We start from the raw sequence: 22602 nt of genomic DNA, 5'->3' as shown, positions 1-22602 counted from the left end.
TGGAAGGGGTGACAGATGTACCTGTCCCCACAGAAAGCTCCTCATGCGCAGCTCTGCAGAGGAGCAAAGACACATGGGGCATTCTGGACACACCTCAAAGGACATGACAGGGTTTCTATAGCTCACTCAGAGTCATCCTGACTTTCCCCACCCAGAACTGTGCAGAGCCAAGCACTCACCAGGGACCAAAGGCAGCTCCAACCTCCCCCACAGTTCCCTGTCCCCTCCTGGCGTCCCATCCCCTGTGCCACAGAGCCCCTGGGGAAGGAACCCCAAGAACACGTGGGGTTATTCTGAATAATGGTGTTTTCTTTGCTCCCTCCTGGCAGGGACTCCATCCATAGTTTATCATCACTTCCACCAGGTTTCATACACAATCCCATCATCCATCTTCATTTTCTCCCTTACACGGCAACTCCAATGGAGCACCATTAATTTTGTTTTTATTAACCTGCTCTATTTCGGGGGGTTCGATATAAAATGTTAGTGTAACAGTAAGAACAAAAAGAAACAGCATAACATGGGAGTATTTCCAAAAGAATCATTTTGATAACCTGCCTGCGTGTGGAACACCATCCCAAATGGAAGAGTAATATCCCTGTTAATCAAAAAACTATTTAAAAACTCAATTAACAGAACATTATGCTGTATAATTAATCTTAATTGCATTTCAATGATTCTCCCCTCAAATGAGTTTAGTAAGTCTTTGAATTTTATTACAATGATCAATAGAGTCAATTCTATAACACAAAGTAAGTTGGTTATGGAAGATGATTAGACCCCTCCTTTTCCCCTGAAGTAATTAAGTCACATCCATCTTAAGGTCCCATTCATCCCAAGTAATATTCCTGGATTCTCACGATATTTATCAGAACATAACATGGAACTGCTGAGCTGAACGGAACTGCAAATTGAAACAAATCAGCTGCAGTTTGTCTTAAAAAAAGAAAAAAAAACCCACAAGAGTTCCCAGGATCCAAAGAATAAAAAATAAAAGTTGTCAGCAAGGTAGAAGTCTCCCTCCCTCCACCTCCTCCCTTTCTCGCTCAGCCCAGGCACTCCACTCACCGTTGGTGGAGAGCAGGAAATAGGCCGCATTCTGCTGCGGCAGCCATCGGATCTTATTGATCTTCTCCTCGATCTCCAGGCTCTTCAGGTAATCGAACTCCGGCTCGTGGCTCTGGAAGGTGCTGTAGACATTGTACTCTCCCCTGCGGTGGGGCTGGTTCTTGCTCTGCAGAGGGAGAGGCAGGAGCTGAAGGTGCTGGCAGTGGGCTCGGGGCTCTCCAGGGTTTGTGAAGCAACGCGAGAGCAGGGCTGGACACCCTGGGATGGCCTCTCCTGGCACCAGGGCTCCTGGTGTGCTCAGTGAGAACAGAGTGGGAATGGAGCAGGAATGGAGAGGGGACAGAGGAGGATCGGAGAAGGAACAGAGTTGGAATGGAGAGGAATGGAGCAGGAACAGAGCAAGAACAGAGTGGGAATGGTGAGGGATCGGAATGGGAACACAGCGGGAATGGAGAAGAAATGTAGAGGGAATGAAGTAGAAACAGAGAGGGAATGGAGAGGGAGTGTAGCATGAACAGATCCCACCGCACTGGCCGTCCCCAGTGAATGGGTGGGACTGAGTTCCACCTCCTGCTGGGTGCTGGACTCGCCACAGAGGAGCCCCTGGCAGCAGCCACCAGTATGGGATGGGCAGTGCCTGCCCAATGGGTCCATGGCTATAGAGCAAGGATAACACAGCAAGAAGCAGGACGTGGTCCCTGTGGGAACTGACACTGTGCCCCAGTTCAGTGCTTGGAAGACACCGTGTATCTGCAAACACCACAAATGAACCAACGGCACCGGGCTCCAAACAGGGCTGAGGTAATTAAATAAAACCACCGTGGAGATGAACCTCCCACACACAAATGGAGCATTCGGGGGGGTGAAGCCCCACATGTCCCCTGGAGCAGGAGCTGAGCGGATACACCCGGAGTGATGCTGGAGGCTTAAAGTTCAAGAAAAGCAGTAGAGTAATGAAATGAGAGGGAAAGGAGAAATGAAATAGTGATGGAAAGGCTGATGACTGTCTACACATGCAACTTTTAACCACAGGGTTCTCTCCAGCCTAAAGAGAAATAATTTCGAGGCTTTAACTTTGAGAAAAATTTAAAACTGTGACATGTCTCATGGCCAGGTCTGACTCATCCCTTCCAGTGCAGGGGAGGACAGGTCCCACCAGCTCAGCCCAGGCCAGAGCAGCAAACCAGGATGGCTTCGGAAATGGTGGGGACCCTCCCCGTTGGTGGGAGCCAGCAAAGCTCCTCTAGCCAGGCTGGCAGGGGACCCACCAGTGCTGGGCCATGCTGAGGGCTGAGGGCCAAGCACACACCACCCTGGCAGGCGTGACCTCCAGCTTCCAGCAATGTGTTTGCTAACAATTCCTGGGCAAAGTTTGGGAAGGGAAATGCGATCGTTGCATCCATCTACACTTTCCAGAATTTTGGTGGTGTGAGGGGGTTCTTGGGCTGGTGTCACCTCTGAGACAGGCTCTCACCGCACACTCAGACCCGCTGCCTGATCCCCATTACACCTGGAGCAGAAGGATGCAGGAAATATGACTTCTGGAGGGTGTTTGACAGGAGGAAATCTGGCCCTGCTGATGTTAATAGTGGCTTTTCAGCTTGGAGTCTGCCAGGAGAGCCCTGAGGTTAGGAGTGACACAGGCGGATTAGGAAACAGCAGGATGCTTCACTTAAAAGGATAAAATGGGCATTTTGCATTCACTGGCACTTACCTCCTGCTCACGCTGAAATATTACAACCCGGCCCCCCTTGTCCCCTGTTGCCAGTAACTCTCCAGTGTGGTTGAACTCAACTGTGGAGATGATGTCAGCTGAGAAGGAGAAGACAAAGACAATTTAAGTAACTGCAGCCTGGCTTCCGCAGGCATCCAGAAAGCGCCATTCCCCGTGCAGCTACACGCCCTGTCAGTGCTCCATCCCCTGTGGCATCTCCATAAATCCCTGTTTTTCTATTGTCTCTAACACTAAACGGACCCAGCATTTTGGAACTCTGCTGTCATGAGCCCAGACCTGCCTGGTGCTCCTGCCTGGTGCTCCTGCCCCCCTGCCCTGGTCTGCACCCCAACACCGGACCCAGGGGGATTTCCAGGCACTGTGCCTGTGCTTAATGCAGCCTGGGGACTGCTGCTGGCAGCACAGGCACAGGGTTAGGTGGCACAGCATGGCATGGCACAGCATGGCACGGCACGGCACGCTCCCCCGGGAGAGTGCCCTGGGGAGTCACCCCACCACTTCGGGTGACACAATTGATTCCTGGGACCTGGCGAGGGCTCGGTACCACCAGTGCCCCCGCACCTCATCCTGGCATCTGCCATGGCACCTGGATGTTGGGCAGGTCTCACTCCCACCTGGCCCTTCTGCCACCTTCTGTCTGGGGTGGTGGTTTGCCTTCGTCCTCAGAGGAGAGGGCGCAGACGAATGAGGACACCTTTGTCCTCTGCCTCTGAGCTCTCCAAGCAGAGCAGCCCAGGTGACCACATCCACACTGCTGCTTTACTCTGCCCGTTGTTGAATCTGCCATCGTCTACCAAGGTAAATTAAAGTGATGCCTTTCAGCCTTCCATCAGCCCAAAGGCCACCATGCTCACATCACTCCCCTTCCCCACAAACCAAGGTGCTATCTCCAGAGCGCTGGGCTCAGCAGCGGGAGAAGCGGAGAAGCGAAGGGACCTGTAACTGCAAAGGCTTTAATCTGCAGTGTTTACCCTTCAGGCAACGCGGACGGGAGCTGCTAATGATTGGATTTATTGGGCCTATTTTTAGAAGAATGTCAGAGGTTAATTCCACAGCAATTACTGCCCAACTGGTGCTCACCCACTGCCTGGGGAGCCACACTCTGCCAGTACAGAGCCGGGAAACAGGAAGAGCAACCACCGCCTCGGAGCCCCAACACTGGGCGCAGGATGAATTCTGCAATGAGCAGCACTTGGCCATGACAGCTGCCAGCTCACTCCTGCCATTTGCATTCCCTGTCCCTCTCATTTCTGCAGCACCAGGACTGACAGGGCTGCACAGCCCTTGGCTGCAGCCCCGCAGCTCCGGGAAGGGGCAGACCCTGGTGCTGGCGTGGCTGCAAACACTGGCTGTGCACACAGGCCATGGCACTGCCCGGGCTGCAGGCACCGGCACCTCAGGCCCTCCGAGCACTGCTGTGGCCCCTAATGATTATCAGCTCTGTTGTGTACCAGCAGAGAAAGCCTCAGAACCATATAACCTGAGTTGCCCCTTCTCCCTCCCATAATTTTTATCCCTCTCAGATACAGATTAGAAAGTTACAACAGCAGATGAGAAAAGACGAAATGCAGTGACCGGCTCAGGTTCCTGGTGTTGCTGGGACCACTAAGGGTCTGTCTTCCAGGATACCAGCCAAGACAGCACCCCCCAAACACATGTCCCATACTGTGGCATCACCCAGGAAAGGCACCTCAGAGGCCCCTCACACGGCCACAGGGTCCCCCAAAACCACACTCCTCTGCCCTGCCCTGGACACCATCTCAGCCGAGCAAGTGATTCCTGGCAGATGTGGGAGTTAGAACAGCCACCCTGTCCCGGTGGTGTAGGGCACTTACTGGCACACACCAGTGCTCACCACACACACCACTGCTCACCAAACCCACCAGTGCTCACCACACACACCCCTGCTCACCAAACCCCCCAGCGCTCACAGGCACACACAGCTGGATTTGCTGGCACTTGGCTGGAGAGCTCCAAGGCAAAGCACTTGGTTCCCTCACATGGAACCTGTGTGCCTCAGGCACAGGGATGCCAGGAAGGGTTTAACCCTCTGCTGCCAATGCTCAGGAAGGCTGAGGAGCACCGCAGAGGGGCTGAGCTCCACTCGGGCTCACACCAGTGGCCACAGCCAGGCACAGGCAGCACCTGGCAGGGATGTCAGGTTTTTTGGGTTAAAGTTATGGAATGGATCCTGAATTTCTCTCTTGGTTGGGTCTGAACTATTGATTAAATATCATTCCCATTTAGCAAAGTCCCACAACCATTGGCAGGACAGGCATTTTAACACCTGTTAGAGGCTGGAGAGGGACACTGGAGCAGGGTGAATCCCATTTGTGCTCCTGGAATGTGCCTGCCTCGCTACAGCATGTGAAGGTCCTGCAGAGCCAGAACCCAGACCTGCAATTCTGTGGAACAGTCATTGGGTCTAACACATAGGAGAACAAACACATCCCTGGGAAGATAAGCCAAAGCCGTCTCCCATTCCCACAGTAACTGCAGCCACAGCTGCCCACAGGTGCCACTTCAAAGTCAGACACCCTCAAGCACTGAAACTCTGTGTTTGGCACCAAGTCTGGCTCAGCAGCTTCAGCTCAGCCCCAGCTCACACAGACATTTTCTTTCCTGTAGCAGGACCCTCACCCTGGCGAGTGCCACTACGACACCATGGGCTGAGCCCAGAGTCGCTGAGGTGTCATGTGGAGAAAACACTAGGGATGGGCTTGGAACAGCCACCCCAGCAGCAGCCAAGGGACTGGCCAGGCAGTGGCCATGGTCAGGCAGTGCTAATGTGCACCCCTCACTGAGACATGCTTCTGCCTTCTAAAATTACTCGGCTGAAAATGTACCTGTTTTGCACTATTTAATCCTCTCCATCCCCAGCTGCCGGTTTTAGGTCATTCCCTTTTCAATGAATTAAAAATAACTTTCCGTGCTGCAGCGAGACATTTTTCAGACATGACCTAATGCAAATGCATCACCCTGTCAGCAGGGCTGTGGTCTGAGACACCAGGGCAGGGCACCACGGGGACCCTTGTGCCACCCCAGCCCACCCACCCATTTACACTGCACCCACAGGAACGAGGAGTTGCAGGTCCACATACCCTCCTGGACCTCCTGTTTACTCATGACTGCTGTCAGGACTTCAGACAAGGATAACAACAGAGCCTGGCTAACAACACCTTTCATGCCTTAAAAAAACGCCCTAAATGTTAAAAAAACCCTCTTGTGAGTAGAAGTATCCAACCCAAGCCCACCACAGTCTACAGGAGCATCATTCCCCAACACCCTAGGGCTGGGCGCCAGCTCTTCTCCCGGGTGTCTCCAGGCAGTAACAGCAGCCTGGCATGGCACAGGAGAACATCCCGAAGGGAAACAGAGGGGTTCTACAGAGGTTACAGCTGGGGAGCACAGAGCAGCACCAGCTCTTTTCCAAAGGTGTCTCTGGACAAACCCGGGCCCCTCCAGCACTGGTGGTCAGTCACGGCTGCTGCCTGCACATCCCACCCACCGCCCTCAAGAGACGTGACAGGGTGATTATTAATTAAAACGCACATGTATTCGCGCTGAGATGATCAATAATTTATGCCCATTTCTCCTAAGGTTCCTTCAGCAGTTTTGTGACAACAGAAAGGAAAAAACCTTCCCTCTTTTTTGCTTTTTTCATTTCCTTCATCACCTCCTACACGCTCAGTGCCCCGAATGCGGGAATTTAAAGCAAACAGTTTCCATGGAGACTCAGCCCCGCCGTCCTCCCTCCCCTCCCATCCTCCCTTCCCTCGGCATCACTGCATCTTCACGCTCTCGTGCTAAAAATATCGAAGACGGGATTTGATTTCCGCCGTAGCGATACAGTTTTATGAGAAAAATAGGAAATTTACAATACACCCCCCTCCCCCTCTCCCAGTGTGGAGGAAGGCGTGCTCTCCACCAGGAATGGGGAATGACTGTTATTAAAAAGAAAAGAGATAAACCAGGGAAGCTTATGTCGGTGCTGAGACCTGGATCCCTGGAGCAGCCTGATCCACAGCAGGGAGCTGTCCACACAGCCATCCCTCTCCTTCTGATCACCAGGGCAGGGGCCTGAGCGCCCTGTACCTGCTCCTGGAGCATCCCAGGCACCTCATCCTCACTCCCAGAGCATCCCGGGTACCTTGTCCCTGCTCCCACCACATCCTGCCTGCCCCAGCTTTAGCAGCAGCTCTATGCAGAAGGGCCCTGGTACCAGCTGTCTGGGTGGGGAGGCCATGGGACACCACACGTGTCCCACCACCCCTGCCAGGAGCACATGGCCCCGACTGGCACAGGATGGCATGCCCAGTCCAGCCCGTGAGGCCCAGGTAACAGCAGGAGTCGATGGTGGCAGAGGCATCCCTGGACTCAAACCCATCGGCCAGATGGGTGGGTTTGAGTTCCACAGAATCATGGAGTTGTTTAGGCTGGAAAAGCCCTCTAAGATCATTGAGTTCAACCATTCCCCCAGCACTGCCAAGGCCACCACTAAACCATGTCCCCAAGTGCCGCATCTCCTCGTCTGTCACATGCCTCCAGGGATGGGGACTCCACCACTACCCTGGGCAGTCTGTGCCAGAGCTGAACAGCCCTTTCAGGGAAGTAATTTTTCCTAATATCCAATCTAAACCTCCCCTGGTACAACTTGAGGACATTTCCTCCTGTCCTGTCCCTTGTTCCCTGGGGGCAGGGCCCGACCCCACCCAGCTCCATCCTCCTGTCAGGGAGTTGTAGAGAGTGAGACGGTCCCCTCTGAGCCTCCTTTTCTCCAGACTGAGCTCCCTCAGCCACTTCTCATGAGATTTGTGCTCCAGACCCTTCCCCAGCTCTGTTGCTCTCTAGCACTGGGGGATGGGAAGGCTGTGAGGGGCATCAGGACCACGGCGCTGGACGCCCCACTCTCTTTATTATCTGTATAAATCACTCGGTGGACAGCACCACACACAAAGCCTCCAACTGCAGATGATAATAAATCGGGAAGCACCATAAATAACAGCAAACCAGGCTGCCAAATGAAGGATTTAGATCATTCAAATCCCAGGCTATGAGTTGCCAAATCCAGTTTAATGCTGATAAGTGTGAGATAATAACTCACCACAACCATGTCCCTCCTCCTCCCGTCAGATCCCCAAACAGAGAGAGAGGGCTGTGGGGGTTTGCCGAGGGGACAAGGATGCAGCCCCCAACTGGGACCACGACCAAGCCACGGCAAAACGATCCACTCCCAGCCTGCTGCTTGGCCACCAGGGAGAAAGCAAGTGGGACACCAACAAGTCCCGTTAATGGAAAACAAAACCTACATCTGAAACCACTCAGGCAGATGAAGAAAGCACAAGGAGGTCATCAAAAATTAAGGGGTTTGGGGAGGATGTCTGGTCATGGGAGAGCCAGAGCACAAGCCCACCCACAGATCCCCTGAGGGTGGCTCAGTGCATCCCACCATGCCTTGGTAGGAGGTGGACCCTGAGCTCAAAAGGGGCTTTCAAGGAAGACACAACCCTTTCAGTTTTCACTGAATAACTCTGTACAACCCTCAGCCTCCTGAGGAGGACTCCTGGGTCTGTCCCTCAGTGACAGTCTGTGGGTCTTACACTGCTCAGGAAATGGTGAGACTCTGCATTTCACTGTTTAAAAGAGATCCCTTTGGTCTCCCTTTCTGTCTGCCTCTAAAAAAAAAAAAAAAAGAAAAAAAAATGTAGCAAGGTGTTTACTCTGAAAGGCACATGCTGTCAGCAATGAGGAACTGAAGCCCATGGCAGGGCTTTACATGCAGTTTGATGGGAGCTGTAGACACATCAACGCTCAGGCCAGAACACTGCAAGGTATCCTGAACGAACCAGGTCCTGCTCTCCCTTCTGTCAGGTCAGATTTACCCCAGCACCATCGGCAGCTTCAGCAGGGTTGGACCCCCGTCCCCACCCCAGCAGGCAGAGCAACAGGCTCATCCAAAGACCCAAACACAGCTTTCTTCCCTGCCCATGAAAAAGTGTCAGTGAGGAACTGAAACATGGGGGCTTCAGGGCCCCTCAGGTACAGAAAGGACAGGCTAAAGAGGAATAAAGCCTGGGCAAGGCTATGGAGCTTGAAGGGGACAGGGAAGTGCCACCTCACTCTCACAAGAATGGGGCAAGGTGTGATGTGGGGAGCCTGGGCCATCAATCCTCCCCCAAACTGTGTGGTCCATGGCAGGGGGGGGTGAGGTGGGAGGGCAGAGGACAGCAGAGGTTAAACTGGGATCTAATTGCACACAAAATCACATGTGATTGATCGGCATTGATTCTCCCCTGCTGAGGTGAATGATAGCCCGGGAAACAGAAATCAATTCCACTGCATTAAGCCCAGTAAGGATCTTGTAGCATCAGCAAAATGCCCTGAAACACCACTGCTCGCCAACACCACAAAATGAAGCACAGCGCGGCACAGCATGGCACAGCACGGCACAGCACAACATGGCATGGCATGCCACAGCAAGGCACAGCATGGCATAGTACCTGTACCTGCCTGTCTGCTCCGCCCCAGCCAGGCCAGGGCTGTGGTGGAGGACAGGGTTTATGGAAGAACTGAGCCTGAACACCCGCAAGCCCTGGGGAAAGCCCAGGCCCATCCCTCTGCCCATCCCAAGTCCTGTTTCCTGCCAGGATCGAGCTGGAATCATGGCTTAGATAGGACCTCCTGGCAGCTTTGGGCAGGGCTGGATGCACTGCTGAGCCCTGCTCTGGGTAAGGCTCCTCGTCGCGATGATGCGGTGCTGCAGAGCCAGCAGCAGCTGCTCCTCTTCCCCAAAATGGAATAACTCTCCTAGATTGAAGTTCTAAAAATACTGGCACATTCCAAATTTCTCTGCCCTTGTTACAGCAGAGAATAATTTCGTGCTACCGACCTAAACGAAAGAAACTTCCATCTGGCAGCTCCCCCTGTGCTGCTGCTGCACCCCCACCACAGCGCCCGTCTCAGAGTGCTGGTGTGCAAGAAAGTGAATTTACATCTCTCCACCATCCTGGCCAGGTGGAATTCACTGGAACTGCTGGAAAGGAGAGTTCATGAGGAAATAATGTCATGGAAGGGTTTGGCACAGAGACTCACGGGGAGCAGTGGCTCTCACAGCCGCAGGTACCTGGGTGTGCAGGGCAGGGCTGTGAGAGGAGCGGGGCGAGTGCTCCTCAAAGCCGAACACACCGGCACAGACCATGCAGCCTCGGGATGCAATGGCCAGGTCATCAATAGGAGGAGAATAATAAAACAGAGAAGAAAGTGAAGAGCAGCTTTCAGGCAGAACCATAACTTAGCCCAGCTGCACAAGTGAACGGAGCAGGGCAGAGTGTTGGAGTTGCCTTTGGCCGGGCTGCCCTGGCTCTTGGCACCCGGCCCAACCCAGTGCCTGCACCTGCCCACCAGCCCTCACTGGTCCTGGTTTCGTACGTGCAACACAAAACTCCTCTTTCGGCATCAAGATGCACAACTCATTAGCTCTTGGATTAATGACAGCTTTTAATTGGTCAGGCTATGAACACCTTATAGAGCTGTTACACATCACACCTGTGATGGAGAAACAGCATGTTAATCATGACAATTAGCATGGGACCTGAGAATCTCTCTACCAGTGCAAATAACCCCCACTTTGTGAGGAAGACCAACAGCTGGTTGAGGGTGCCCCAGAGCACCCTGCTGCCAGGAGACCTGGAGCAGCCCTGCTGGGCAACAGGAGCTGCATCGCCCACTCGAGGGAAGCAAACGTGGCCCCAGCTCTGTGTGGAGTTGGAGAGGCTCCCAGATGCTGCCTCAGTTGACAGCCCAGGCTGTGGCAGGACACCTGAGGTAACCACAAACCATGCTCTCTACAGAGCACAGCAACTTCAAAGCAAACCAATTGAGAACTGGGCAACTACTGAAATCCATCTTCTGCTGAATTATTTTTTCCTCTTTTTACTGTTCTTTTCTCCATTATTCCTTTGCATGCACGCACGCACACACACGTCAGGGCAGCCCTCCATGACATGCCGGCATTCCCACTGCCAGAGGCTCAGAGGGCAGTGCTGGGGCAGAGACTGAGGCTGGCAGAGCCTGCCCTCCCACTGCCCACAGCCCATGTCTCCCCCAGCCCCACGCTCCGGTGCCTGTGCTGTGGAGCTGGCTCACACTGCCAGGAGCATCCCAGGCGACTCATCCGACTGTTCTGTGCCTTGGCTCACTGCAGGATTTACGTTGGGATCCCTTTGCCAAGAGGCTTAGCGGCACAGCAGACACAACCTCCTCAATATGGCTGATTTGGGCTTAGGAACAGTGATGGAAAATCCAAGTCCATCTGCAGAATCTATCCTTAAAATAAATGAGATTCTGTAAAAAGCACCTGAGCATCAATCAAGTCCTCCACCCTTTCCACACCTTTAAAAACCCCAAGGATTTCTACAAACCTCGGGCTCTCCACCAGGTCTGCCATAGGACTGTCTGGGATTTCTCGTGCATGTGCATAAAGGCATAAGCAATGCAAAAACTCACCTGGTTCCCAAATACCTCCCCAAAACCTGTGACTTCCAGGGACATCGCTGGTTGCTGAAACCTGAACAGCTGACACAGGAAGCAGGAACTCACAGATGTTAACAACACCAAGCTCTTTGTATTTACAAGATCTTTATCTCCAGCAGGAACACAAAGGCCGCTTTTCTCAAAAGGTAACACAGTGGTGACCACTGCAGCACCAGCTGGGACCCTCAGCAGGTAGGTGTGTCCTGGGAATGCCGCTGTGCAAACCCAGGAAACCCTCAGATGTGCACCCCCCATCAGACTGTTCTTACAGCCGAAGGGTCGGTGTGCAGACACCGGGATGGATGGATGCTTTCCAACACATTCCGTGTGCCATGCAGTCTGTCTTTCTGGTCATCTTGCTGCAGCCATCTGTTAGCTGATCAGCAAAAACTATTGACTGTTTAAAAATTTTAATTAGAAGTACCCAAATGTCAGCTAAGTGGGTAAAATTTGGAAGCAGCAAGCCTTCCTCTCATGTAGAGCAGCTGTTTGCAGCTTATGACCGAATTTTGCTACCATCTTGCTCTGATGTCATTCTCTGTCACATTATTCCAGTTTGGTGCCCCTGGAACAAGCCCCTCTGCTGAACATGGGCAGCACAACAGGCACCCACTGTGACAGGAGCTTCTCACAGGACCCCAGCACCGAGCACTCAGTAACGGGCACCGCCTGCAGAGACCTATTCCATGAAGGATCACAAAACACAATACACAAGTGGAGACTCCCAGTAATGTGTGCCCATGGGCAAACCTGAGCACGGGGCGACAACATGAGCTGCCTGCAGCCAGGTCAGCTGGGGAGGTGGCACCGATGCAGAAACGTAGGTGGGTCAGCGGTGAGACACGATGGGCCTGGCACATGATGGGGAACAAGAGGAGGCAAACAGGGAATGCACCTGATGGAATCTGAACACCTTCTGCACGGGGCAGCTGACCCTTCTCTGCCATAATCTGCCTCTAGAGCAAGCACCCACAGAAGCCGTGGCTGTCAGAGTGGTGGTGTTTGAAAGAATGTGCTTAACGCCCCAATTCCAATTCTAGGGGAAAGCAAACACGCTGAATGCTACGTGCAGACAGTCCCTGGCATTTGTTGCATAGATTTGAATTTAATCAGCTAAAGATGGCTTAATCCAACATCTGGGGCTGTATCGAGTAAGATGGCAGCACAAAGGGACTGGGGCAGGTGATGCCACCCAGAGCACTGGGCTGTGCCACACCCATCTCAGCACCCATCTGGGAAGATGGGACATTTCAGCCTGACATCAGCCACCACAGTGCTCTGCCAGCAGCATTTCCCCTGCTCCTGTCCCAGCCAAGTCCCACCACCCACAGAACCCCTCTCTGGGAGGCGGCACAGCCTGTCAGCACACACCACTGCCCTCCCAGTGCCTTCGGGGACCGGTGCCACTCGAGGTCCTCCCTCCAGGATGTGCTCTGTTCCCAGAGGTGCCAAAGGCACAGTGACACCCACAGCAGGTGGACACTGTCAGGCTCTGCCACCACATGTGGCTCAACACTGCTGCCTGGCATGGCCCCACTGCTCCTCAGCAGGCACAAACCCCTCATGAGGCAGTGCAAGAGCTCACAGTAACCCAGAGCCCCTGCACGGTGCCAGGCCACAACACACATTTTGTCTGCTTGCTCTGAAACTCACCACAAACTACATTTTCTGCCTACTTCAACAGTTCTTCCCACAGAAGCCGGATGCCTGTGCCATAATTTTCAATCTGCCCCTGGAAGAGTTTGTCTCAAGACATTTTCCTTGCAGTATTTTAATTAAACTTTCTTTCTTTCAATTTAGTGTTGGGTTCATTAAGTGACGTCCTGAGCCACTGAAATGAATTGCTTAAAAGTGATTTGTGCAGCAGCTGAAGGAGCAGATTGCAGCTATAAATGAATCTGTCTTTGAACTTTGGGGTTTTGCTGCCCGGGGTGTGGAAAACACCCGAGTGCCACAAGCCCCTGGGGAAGGCCCAAGGTCTGTGTGGGCGAGGCAGCATTCCTGCCTCCTGCTGGTAAGGAACCAGGTGTGAAAACCACTTGGTTTATAAACTGCAAGTGTAAATAACAAATATTTGTGTTTGAAAATGATCAGAAATTCCACATAGACATCTATCTTTAGTGGAAACGGGCAGAAAAACTTTGCTTGTTACAGGGAATAAACTCCGGGATATAATATGCTTTCAAATGGAAGCATGGACATTCATTAGATCCAATGAAAACCCTCTCCCAGTCAGATGGGATTTAATTAAGTTGATTCTGACAGGGAATTAAAGGTCTTTGCTGGGAGGTCTGTTTCTGGTGTCGAGGCTGTGTCACTGAAGCTAAACATGGCGCTTCCCCAGGCAGGATCAGTGCAAAATATTTTTGACAAAACTGTTGGACTGAGATAATCTTGACATTGTTTATCCACACAGTGCAGGGACTGGAGTCAGAGCTGAACCTGGCTGTTCCAGTGAGGTCTTATCGTTAACACAGCAACACGCCAACATCAATTAGAGCGCATGGAAAACTGATTAGTCTATTCTAAACTAGTGGCAAATGATGAGAGAAGTACAGAAAATGCTCCTGCACACAAGAGGCTGGGCAGGGGCAGGGAGCTGTCACTTGCCCAGACACAGTGGCCGCTCTGTCAGCAGCTCCACGAGCAACACAACAGCCACAGCGACGTGCTCTGTGAAACACCCAGTGCTCAGGTCACCGAGGCTCTGTCTGAGTGGGATGTGATTCTGCTATGAATCTATGATCCTGCTGTCACAGGCTAGGAGTGATTCTGCTTGAAGTGATTGTCCACCTGGCCTTACCACATGAGTCCATAGGGAATGGGGGCTCTCAGCTCCTGCCCTGGAGCACAGCAGCTCCCAGGAGGCTGCAGCATTGGGCCAGGACATGGCCAGCACAGGACAGCACTTTACACAAAGCTCTGGTTAGTGGTGAAGAGCATCACTCCACTTATATCACAGGTGAAACGTGGCACTGCAGGAATACTGATCCAGAACACAAACCTGTTACTGACACGAGAGGAGTGGGGCGAGTGTGAAAATGGCTTGGATGCAACAGGAGAAGGGTTAGTGAGTGTGTCTACAGCACTCTTGGTCAACACCCAACAGACATAACTATACAACATCCAACAACTTCCACTGAAAAGCCTCAGTGACAAACAATACATTCTCTTACAGACCACCTTCAAGAAATGAGGTAAGAGCTGCGTCCCTCATCTCTATTCCTTGTTGTCAGTGAGAAAGCAGGTTACCAGATGTTACCAGACATTAGGCAATGCTGCTTCCATACGCCATCCATGGCCTGCCCAATGCTTATCCAAAGACAAGGCACTGGGCTTTCCTCTCTAACACTCCTGCCCTCTGAGGCTCCCCAAGGAGTGAATCATGTTGTTTGAGTAAGACCGTAGGGCAGATCTAAGCCCTGACTGAAGCCTGAGTCACATCCAGCTTAGGTTCAGAGCTCTCCACCCAAACACCGCAGCGTCACCCATCTCCAGTGACTCCGAGTCCCACTGCCAGCCCAGTCAAGCCTTTGCAAGTCTGGTGGTGTCCTGGAACACCGAGGGATTTGGGACAATCTCCGCTACAAAGCAGGGTCAGTGAACCACGAACACTCGCCCACGCCCACTCAGGTGGGATGAGGCAGCATTCACACACAGTGCTTGACACCAGCTCATGCCAGGCAGGAAGAGCAGCAGTTCCAGGGAAAGGTGACATGCTATTCATGCAACATCCTCCCGACACAGGTACAGCCAGCATCAGCCGTAATTGTTTGTACAGGGACGGGAGAGCTGGGGAATCAAGCAATGGTATCATATTCTGGAGCAACACTTGGGGCAGATCAGCCAGCTGCCGCTGCCACAGCGAGACAGTGCTTCATCCTGGGGATGGGGGACACTGTTAGGGGGACAAGGAGCAGCGTCACTTGCCCAAAACAGCCATCACAGCAAGAGCAACTGCAGGACACTCAATACGGACACGGTCCCTGCCCATACACCCAGGTGCATGCTGTGGGTAAGGGTGTGGATTTTAGCAGTTCTGCTGGGAAGCTGCTTCCCACTCTGATGGACATCTGGGGATTATTTAAATCAAAACAGGAAACAAACTGCACTGTAGGCTGTGAGCGCGTTTGGGCTTCGTTCAAAAGGAGAAAAAGTGAAAATACTAATTAACCCCAGTTGTTGGAAGAACGCCCTGCAGAAACGTAACTCAGAATGGGTCACAAATCATAAAATAATAATAATAAAAAAGCCACAATGCTCTGGGGACATTAAGCGATTACAGAGAGTTGTTATTTGGCTGATTTTCACACTTCATTAGCATATGCATAATTTAACAAGTGAACGTGCTGAGGGCTGGCAAGACATAAGAGCCACTTCCTTGAAACACGAACTGTAAATTGGGACACCACAGTTAGGGGGGGTTTGTTTTAAATCATGATGGAAAAGTGACATCAATTCCAGGCCCTCGGCAGAAGGAACGGATGTTCAGGGACAGCAGGCCAATCAAAAAGCTGCCATGGGAAGGCAGCTGCCCCTCCGGACGTGGCCCAGAGCGCCAGCCTTCACGTGGCTGGGAGCCACCTCAAAGCCTTTTAACAAAGAATTAGGTAAATCTGGATGAAAACAACACAGTGTGACTTTCTACCTCTCCCACTTGCCCGGCGCTCACCACAGAGCAGTGGGGCTGGCACTGAAGCAGAGGGCGGACAGACTTCGGGAGTTACCATCAGAGTGGGCAACCTTCCAGCTCACTCATTCCCCTTCCAGCAGAGAGAAATGAGGGCAGGAAACAAAGACAATTCATCAGTACCAAGACGGCTATGTCACATGGAAGGGGCAATGCCAAGACGTACCAGACCGCCCGGGGTCCCCGGTGCTGCCAGCCCTCGTTTGTGCCACGGTGGCCGGCGGCCCCCAGGCAGCCCACTCCAGCTTCTGTGACATTGGGGGACCAAAGGCTCCACAGCCATCAGCCACAGAGAAGGACACCCCGGACCAGCAGCCCAGGGCACACTCTGCCCATCACACGCTCCCACAGCACCCAACAAGGCTGGGTGGGCACAGGTGTCCAGCACAAGGAGACCCGCAAGCTGAAGGCAGAGGGATGGTTCAGATGGGGGAGAGACGAGCCCTTTGCAAAATATATAAATCTCTTGCTCCTTTTTCTCCACAGCCTGTGGAAGCCACATCTCTAACCACCATTCCAGACTGTAATTTCCCCATATTTTAACAGATGTTCTGTTTATGAAACTGCAAGAGGATTTAGTACTTATGAATAATGCCATGAGGTCTGGGAGATGTTTCTTTATATGATTAACTGACCACAGGCCATTTGTTTTACAACAAAGAGGCTCAACGATCCGTGCACACTGATTTATTCAGCTCCTGTCTAACGCAGTGGCTGACATCTCCCTGGTACCCACCACCAGCATCCGCTCGACGATGGGAGGGATGCAGACCATGAGAGCACATGCCCAGTGCTCTCCACAACAGTCCATTAGGGACAAAACTGATGGGAAGGAAAACCAGATCATGGTGGGGGAACCCAACAAAATGGTACACCCGGTTTCACAGTGAAGCAGGTTTGGCAAAGTCCTGCTTTCAGGTTCTCCCTGGCACTCGGCTCACTGGGGCATTGCTGCACATTTCATCCACATTTGTGATTTTAGATACAATATTTGTTGCAAAGATAATGGGTATTACAAAATAAACTGGGGGAAGCAGTGACAGACCTGTCACATCAGGCACCCCTGACACTGTTTGCTGATGAAATATTGCTGCACCAAAACAGTGTGTGAGAACTGGCAAGTGGGTCTCACTCTGAATAAAAGTGGAACTGACAAATGTACTATAATCGTCCAAATTAAATAGCTGATGGCAAGTACCTGGCATCCTCCAGGTATCACATATTTTCTCTTCATAAGCACTTTGTTTTGATCAGTTTGAGTTCCAGGAAAGGCTATCTTCATTCTGACTTTGGCTCTCAATAAATGAACAGGAAATGTTATGACTATGGAAGAACTCTGAGTTTCTCCATCCAATGAAATGCAGCAATGCCTGGATGGCACTTAATGTTGTTTTGTTTTGCTGCACATAAATAATTAGGAATGAGGCTGCAGTACTTTGAAGTTGAACTTAGGAGTATGAGTAAAGCTACAGTGAGAGTAATAAATTATGCAAAACTATTTGTGCTCGGAATGTCAATGTTTCAAGACGATGCAAATAGGCACTTTTTGAACCTCTTTTAAAAACCCAAAGAAGCCTTGGGACCAAACCATATGGTTCAAGTCAGCTGCCCACAGCAAGCTTAATGCTTCCGCCAGCCAGCAAGGATTTGGGCAATTAGTTTATTAATGTGTTTATGCAAACACAGAAAAAGAGTTGGGGAAAGTCTCCTCCATTTCTCTTTGCCAAAGTTATTGAGCAGCATCAGACTGAGAAATCATAAATCTAAAATAGTTTAAAACCCAACAAAGCCTCAGTTAATCCCAGCACCCCAACAGGCAGAACTGGTGACCCCATCAGGCAGACAGGGCACGAGCAGAGCAGTGTCTTAGCAGAGTCACAGGGAACAGGGGAAACAGTCCCTTCCAACCTCAAAAATCTATGAAACCTTCAGCAGAAAGCTGACATATCACTTACAGTTTATTATTATATATCCCTAGCTCAGGACAAGGAATATCTAATTATCCTAATTGCTTCTGCTTTGGGAACAGGCCCTTTACACTTGGATAAAGGTGTCTATAAACAACAGTGTTTCTGCCTGCTCAGGCTGCGGGTCAGGTTTTATATGCTCTGAGAAGATTAACTTTATTCCTAGCGAAGAATTTAATTACAGGAAGCGATTAGCCAAGTGCTCCCAGTCAATACAGCAGCAGTACAAGCTGCACAGGAGTGGGCGCCTTTGCTCCTGCAAGGAAGCCCAGGAACAGTGAAATTGTAGCAAAGCCATTTGGGTTTTAAGTGACACCAGCCAGACCTGGATCTCCACAGGCCAATTACAACATGCTGACTCAAGCAACATTCAGCAGGGCTGGGAAGGGGGAAACCAATAAAAAGACAGCAGGAGACTGAAACTCCATTTTAAAACACAGGAATACACTGGTTTATAGGTTTCTTGTTTTCTAATTGCAACACTGCAAAAATCAATGGCTTTTGGAAAGTAAAAGAAACACACACAGTAAACTGCTTGCAAACCCTGCTAGCCAATAAACTGTGCTTCCCGATAAATGTATTGTTTTCCCTGTCATTTGGAGGAGGATGGGACAAAAGAATGCCTCGAATACTTCCCATCTGCTGTAATGCTTTTCACTACAGGTTAATAACTGTACCGGCAGCTATTCGCTAAGCAAGAAAAAACTGTAATTAAATATACCTAAAATAGCCTCCCAGCCTCCAAATAGCACTGCCAAGGACGTAACAAAGGCTAAATCCGACAAGCCAGCCAAGCTGCCTGTTAGCGCGTTCACTCGGGAGGCAGCCGGCGCGATGGCGGGAACACGCTGCTGTGTGTACCCAGCACCCAGCGGGGGACAACTCGCATGGACGACATCATGGGGCATTTTTCTACTCCTAATTACCCCCTGCATCTCTCTCCAGGCCTGCACATGCACTGAGAAGCTACCACCGAACCCACGGGCCATGAGACCACCATCCAGGCAGCCCCACCCGGGTTTTACAGGGGGGTGGTTTCATTTGAAGGCCTGAGACTGCATATGCAGAGGAAAAAAACCATTTTCTGGCAAACCCTAGTCCACTGATTTTCATCACCTCGTCAATAACTTCACACGTTGTCAGAAACAGATTGCAAGGAAAGAAAGAGGCTTGGTGAGGCAGCAGCTCTCAGGAGATCAAGAACAAAGTGCTCCCCAAGGCAGGAATTCGGCTGTATGGCAGTACCTCTAACCAGGGCACAGCACCTGTCTGGAGTCAGAACAATCATTCCCAGCCAGCAAAGTGAAAACCACATATTCCTCAGCCTGGCTACACCATCACTGTGGGACAACACACTGCAAGGCAGAGCCGGCATTGCAGTGGCCCTGTTTGGAGAGGAGCCCTGGCACTGGCCATGCTCACCACGGTCATTGCTCCTCAAGGCCAAGCCATGGTCTACAAACACACTGAAGACACCAGGCAAGATGCTTTGCCCACCCCAGCAAGTGCCAAGACAGGACAGGACCCCTGGCCCGATGGGGACAGATGCCTCCTGTGCATGGGAACACGAGCATCCCTACGGAGATGCATCCCTCGGGAAAGCACAAGGAGCAGAAAAATGAATCTCAAAACAGTCTTGCAGGTTCCTTTCTCAACAGAAAGCAGAACACTGTCTCAATTAAAGAAACAAAGACTTTAAGAATAGGACTCTAAAGCCTCTCTGGTTCCCAGGGCTGCATAGGTCCCTGGCAAGGGGAAGCACACCAGACGTGAGCACAATTTGGAGCAATTTCTGGCAGTTCTGTGAAGAGTCTCTCTGGCTCACCCTACACTGCTCTCCTACTGCTCCCCCATCTGCAGGTCCGTGGCTGGACCCACCTGACCCACATGCCAGGAAAGGGCAGGGCGGAGTGAAGGAAAAGGGCAAGAGTCATGACTCCAAGCCGAGCACACAGAAGGGTCACTAGTGCTAGTGACGTGTGTGTGTGTGTGTGTGTGTGTGTGTGCAGCCAAGCACACAGATACACACAGTGGCAAGTGAAGGCACAACCAACTGCCTGCAGCCGTAAGGGCTGTTGGATTCACAACTGCTTATCCCTTGAGAAAGGGGGTCCCTGAAATGCCTGTGAACATTCCCCTGCCCTTCTGCCTCCTCCCACGGGTGGAACACCCCATCAGAAAGGGGGAGATGGCTTCTGTCTGCCAGACAGAGAACCTTCATGCAAAGAGGGTACCTAGCTTTTTGGCTGGTTTTGGCTGTTCGATGAGATGGTAGGACAGAGGAAAGCTAAAGCCCTCCTGCAACGCAGACAAATGTAGAACCACAATGCTCCTGTCCTGCTGCTGTAAACCACGTAGGACATGGGGACCACACAGCCAGAGATGTCAGGGATGGGATCTTACATCTGTATTTAACAGACAAAGCACCATGGCTGTGTCTGTAATCAGCAACATGAGTGATGAGGGGATGTCCTGGTTGGGATCTACAGGCCAGGACACTCCCAGGCAACCTTTACATGGAAAACCGAGGGTGGCATTTGGCCCCGAGAGCCTAACTTAGAGTAAGGCTAATTGTATTAAGGACCACACAGCGTATTGCTTTATTTGTAATGAGTTTTAGGCTTCAGAAGCTGAGAATCCCATCTGCAAGAGCAGACTGTTGCAGGATTCATCTATTAATAGCCACTGGTACACACTTACTTCCAGCTGAGGGACATGAGGGGGGAGGAGACAACCAGATGGAGATAATGCATTAGGGTGACACAAAGCCAAAAAAAGGATGATCCACTTCCCCATATCCTCACACACATCTCAGGCTTGCAGCAGGGAGCAAACCAAGTGTCACATGTGATTAACTCATAAACATCCTAATTAGAAAGTTCTTACATTAGATCAAATGTCCAAATATGACAAGATTTCAGTGTCCTCCCCAGAGCCCTGTGCAGACGAGGTAACACTGCAGACTTCAGCTCCAGCTTCAAAGCAGGATCCATGCCCAGCCTGGCAGTGCACTAACAGGCAAGAAGCAGCAAATACATCTGTAAAATACTAGCAAGAAGCCCCATCTCGTTTATGAAGTGCTTTGAAACCTGCTACTGAAGGAGTGCTGGATAAGAACCAGGAGCTACTATTTTCCTGTCAACACCACAGCCAGATGCAGATTCCAAACACCTAAGGCTGATCTCTGAACCACCCTGGAAGCAGAGACTGTTTCTACTGACAGGCACTGCAACAACAGGGAACTCCAACCATCTCAAGACCCATGGGAAACATGAATCTGGCTCCACTGACACCAGACACATCCCCAATTACAAGGTGATCTCTGTACAGCATCACAAACACAATCTTGGGTGAACTCGAGCAGTCAGTGCCACAGGTACTGACCTCTGGCTTTGTTTTTATGCACAATGACTAACAAAGGATGCTGCTGCTTTACTTCCATTGCTGAAAAAAGCTGAATACCCAGTCACAGCTGGAGATGCTCTGTCAGTAACACCTCACTTCTGCACTTTGCAGGACTCCTAATGAAAACATCACATCAAGGTGCCAAACCACAGTATGAAACGGGATCCACAGCCAAAACGTTCTGCTGCAGGGAAACTCGGACAGAGCTGTACAGGGGCAGAAGGGCTTCCAGCAGATACCTCCAGGATACTGGCAGAGTGACAGCCCGCCAGCATTGGGTTTCCTCCATCGCCACAACACACTTGCTACCAACAGTCCAGAGGCTCCTCACAGTGACTGTGCCTCCAGCTGTCTTCCACCTCCCAGTTCCTGGACTGGTTTCCACTCAACACAAAGAGCACAGCAGAAGCACAGCTCACAGCTCAGAGCACCACGTTCCAGCCCAGCAAAGCTCCTGGGACTCACAGGCATCACCAGGGGCAGGCAGGGCCCCATCATAGCAGGACTCCAGCCACGTGCTGGAGACACAAATCATGCTGGGTCTGGTGGCTGCACAAACCCCCAGACCAGACCAGAGCCTCCACCTAAGGCCAGGGTAGAGGGACACTGTCACCAAAACTCAGCTGAAACACAGAAATTCGTCACTGCTGGGCGAGGTGCAGGTCCCCATTCACTCCAGTGCCTTGTAACAGAGAAACTCTGAGGAAGGAAACTGCTGCAGAGACACTTCCAAGGATTCCAATGGGACTCTGGCTTCTGCCAAGAAATCAGGCAAACAACCCGAGCACCCCTGGATCCCTGCGTGACTCGTATCCTCCAGCTGAGAGCGCTACCCGAACGGATCTTTCCAAGCAGAGGCAATCACAAGCAGACATCTGGCACACTGCTCCCGCTCGCCAGAAATTTTCAGTGGGGAACCAGTTACAAAGCAACACTGTTCATGCTGTTATTATAATTAAGGGTCTGTCAGCCTGCTGCAACTAAGGCCAAGTTTATTTAGGGATTGTGAGGGAGGGCTCTCCAAAACAGCCTCTCTAATTCTCTCTCTTTCATTCCCCTGATCCCACAGAGACACGTGTTTCCATGGACAGCTTGCCAGCTGAGGTTAAAGCAACCTCTACCTCTGCTGACATCTAACCTCCAGCAGCAGATCCCATCTCCTGCTCCAAAACAGCAAGTGCAAGGGTCCCCCCAACCATTACAGA

The 22602-nt window shown here is 51.5% G+C and overlaps 1 protein-coding gene across 2 annotated transcripts in view; it reads right to left on the bottom strand.

Moving 5' to 3' along the window:
- PPP2R2B (protein phosphatase 2 regulatory subunit Bbeta) overlaps window positions 1–22602 on the bottom strand; it is a 66569-nt gene that overhangs the window by 14485 nt on the left and 29482 nt on the right. For both annotated transcript variants that reach the window (XM_027683013.1, XM_027683014.1), the window contains 2 exons: window positions 2783–2880; window positions 1069–1234 (listed from right to left, as the gene is read on the bottom strand). In XM_027683013.1, coding sequence (XP_027538814.1) covers window positions 1069–1234; window positions 2783–2880 — 264 coding nt within the window. The remainder of the gene's footprint in view (window positions 1–1068; window positions 1235–2782; window positions 2881–22602) is intronic.

Source organism: Neopelma chrysocephalum, unplaced genomic scaffold (assembly GCF_003984885.1).
Source record: "Neopelma chrysocephalum unplaced genomic scaffold, ASM398488v2 Primary Assembly neopelma1_63, whole genome shotgun sequence".
NCBI classification, from domain to species: Eukaryota; Metazoa; Chordata; class Aves; order Passeriformes; family Pipridae; genus Neopelma; species Neopelma chrysocephalum.
This window is presented reverse-complemented; position numbering and strand designations above follow the sequence as displayed.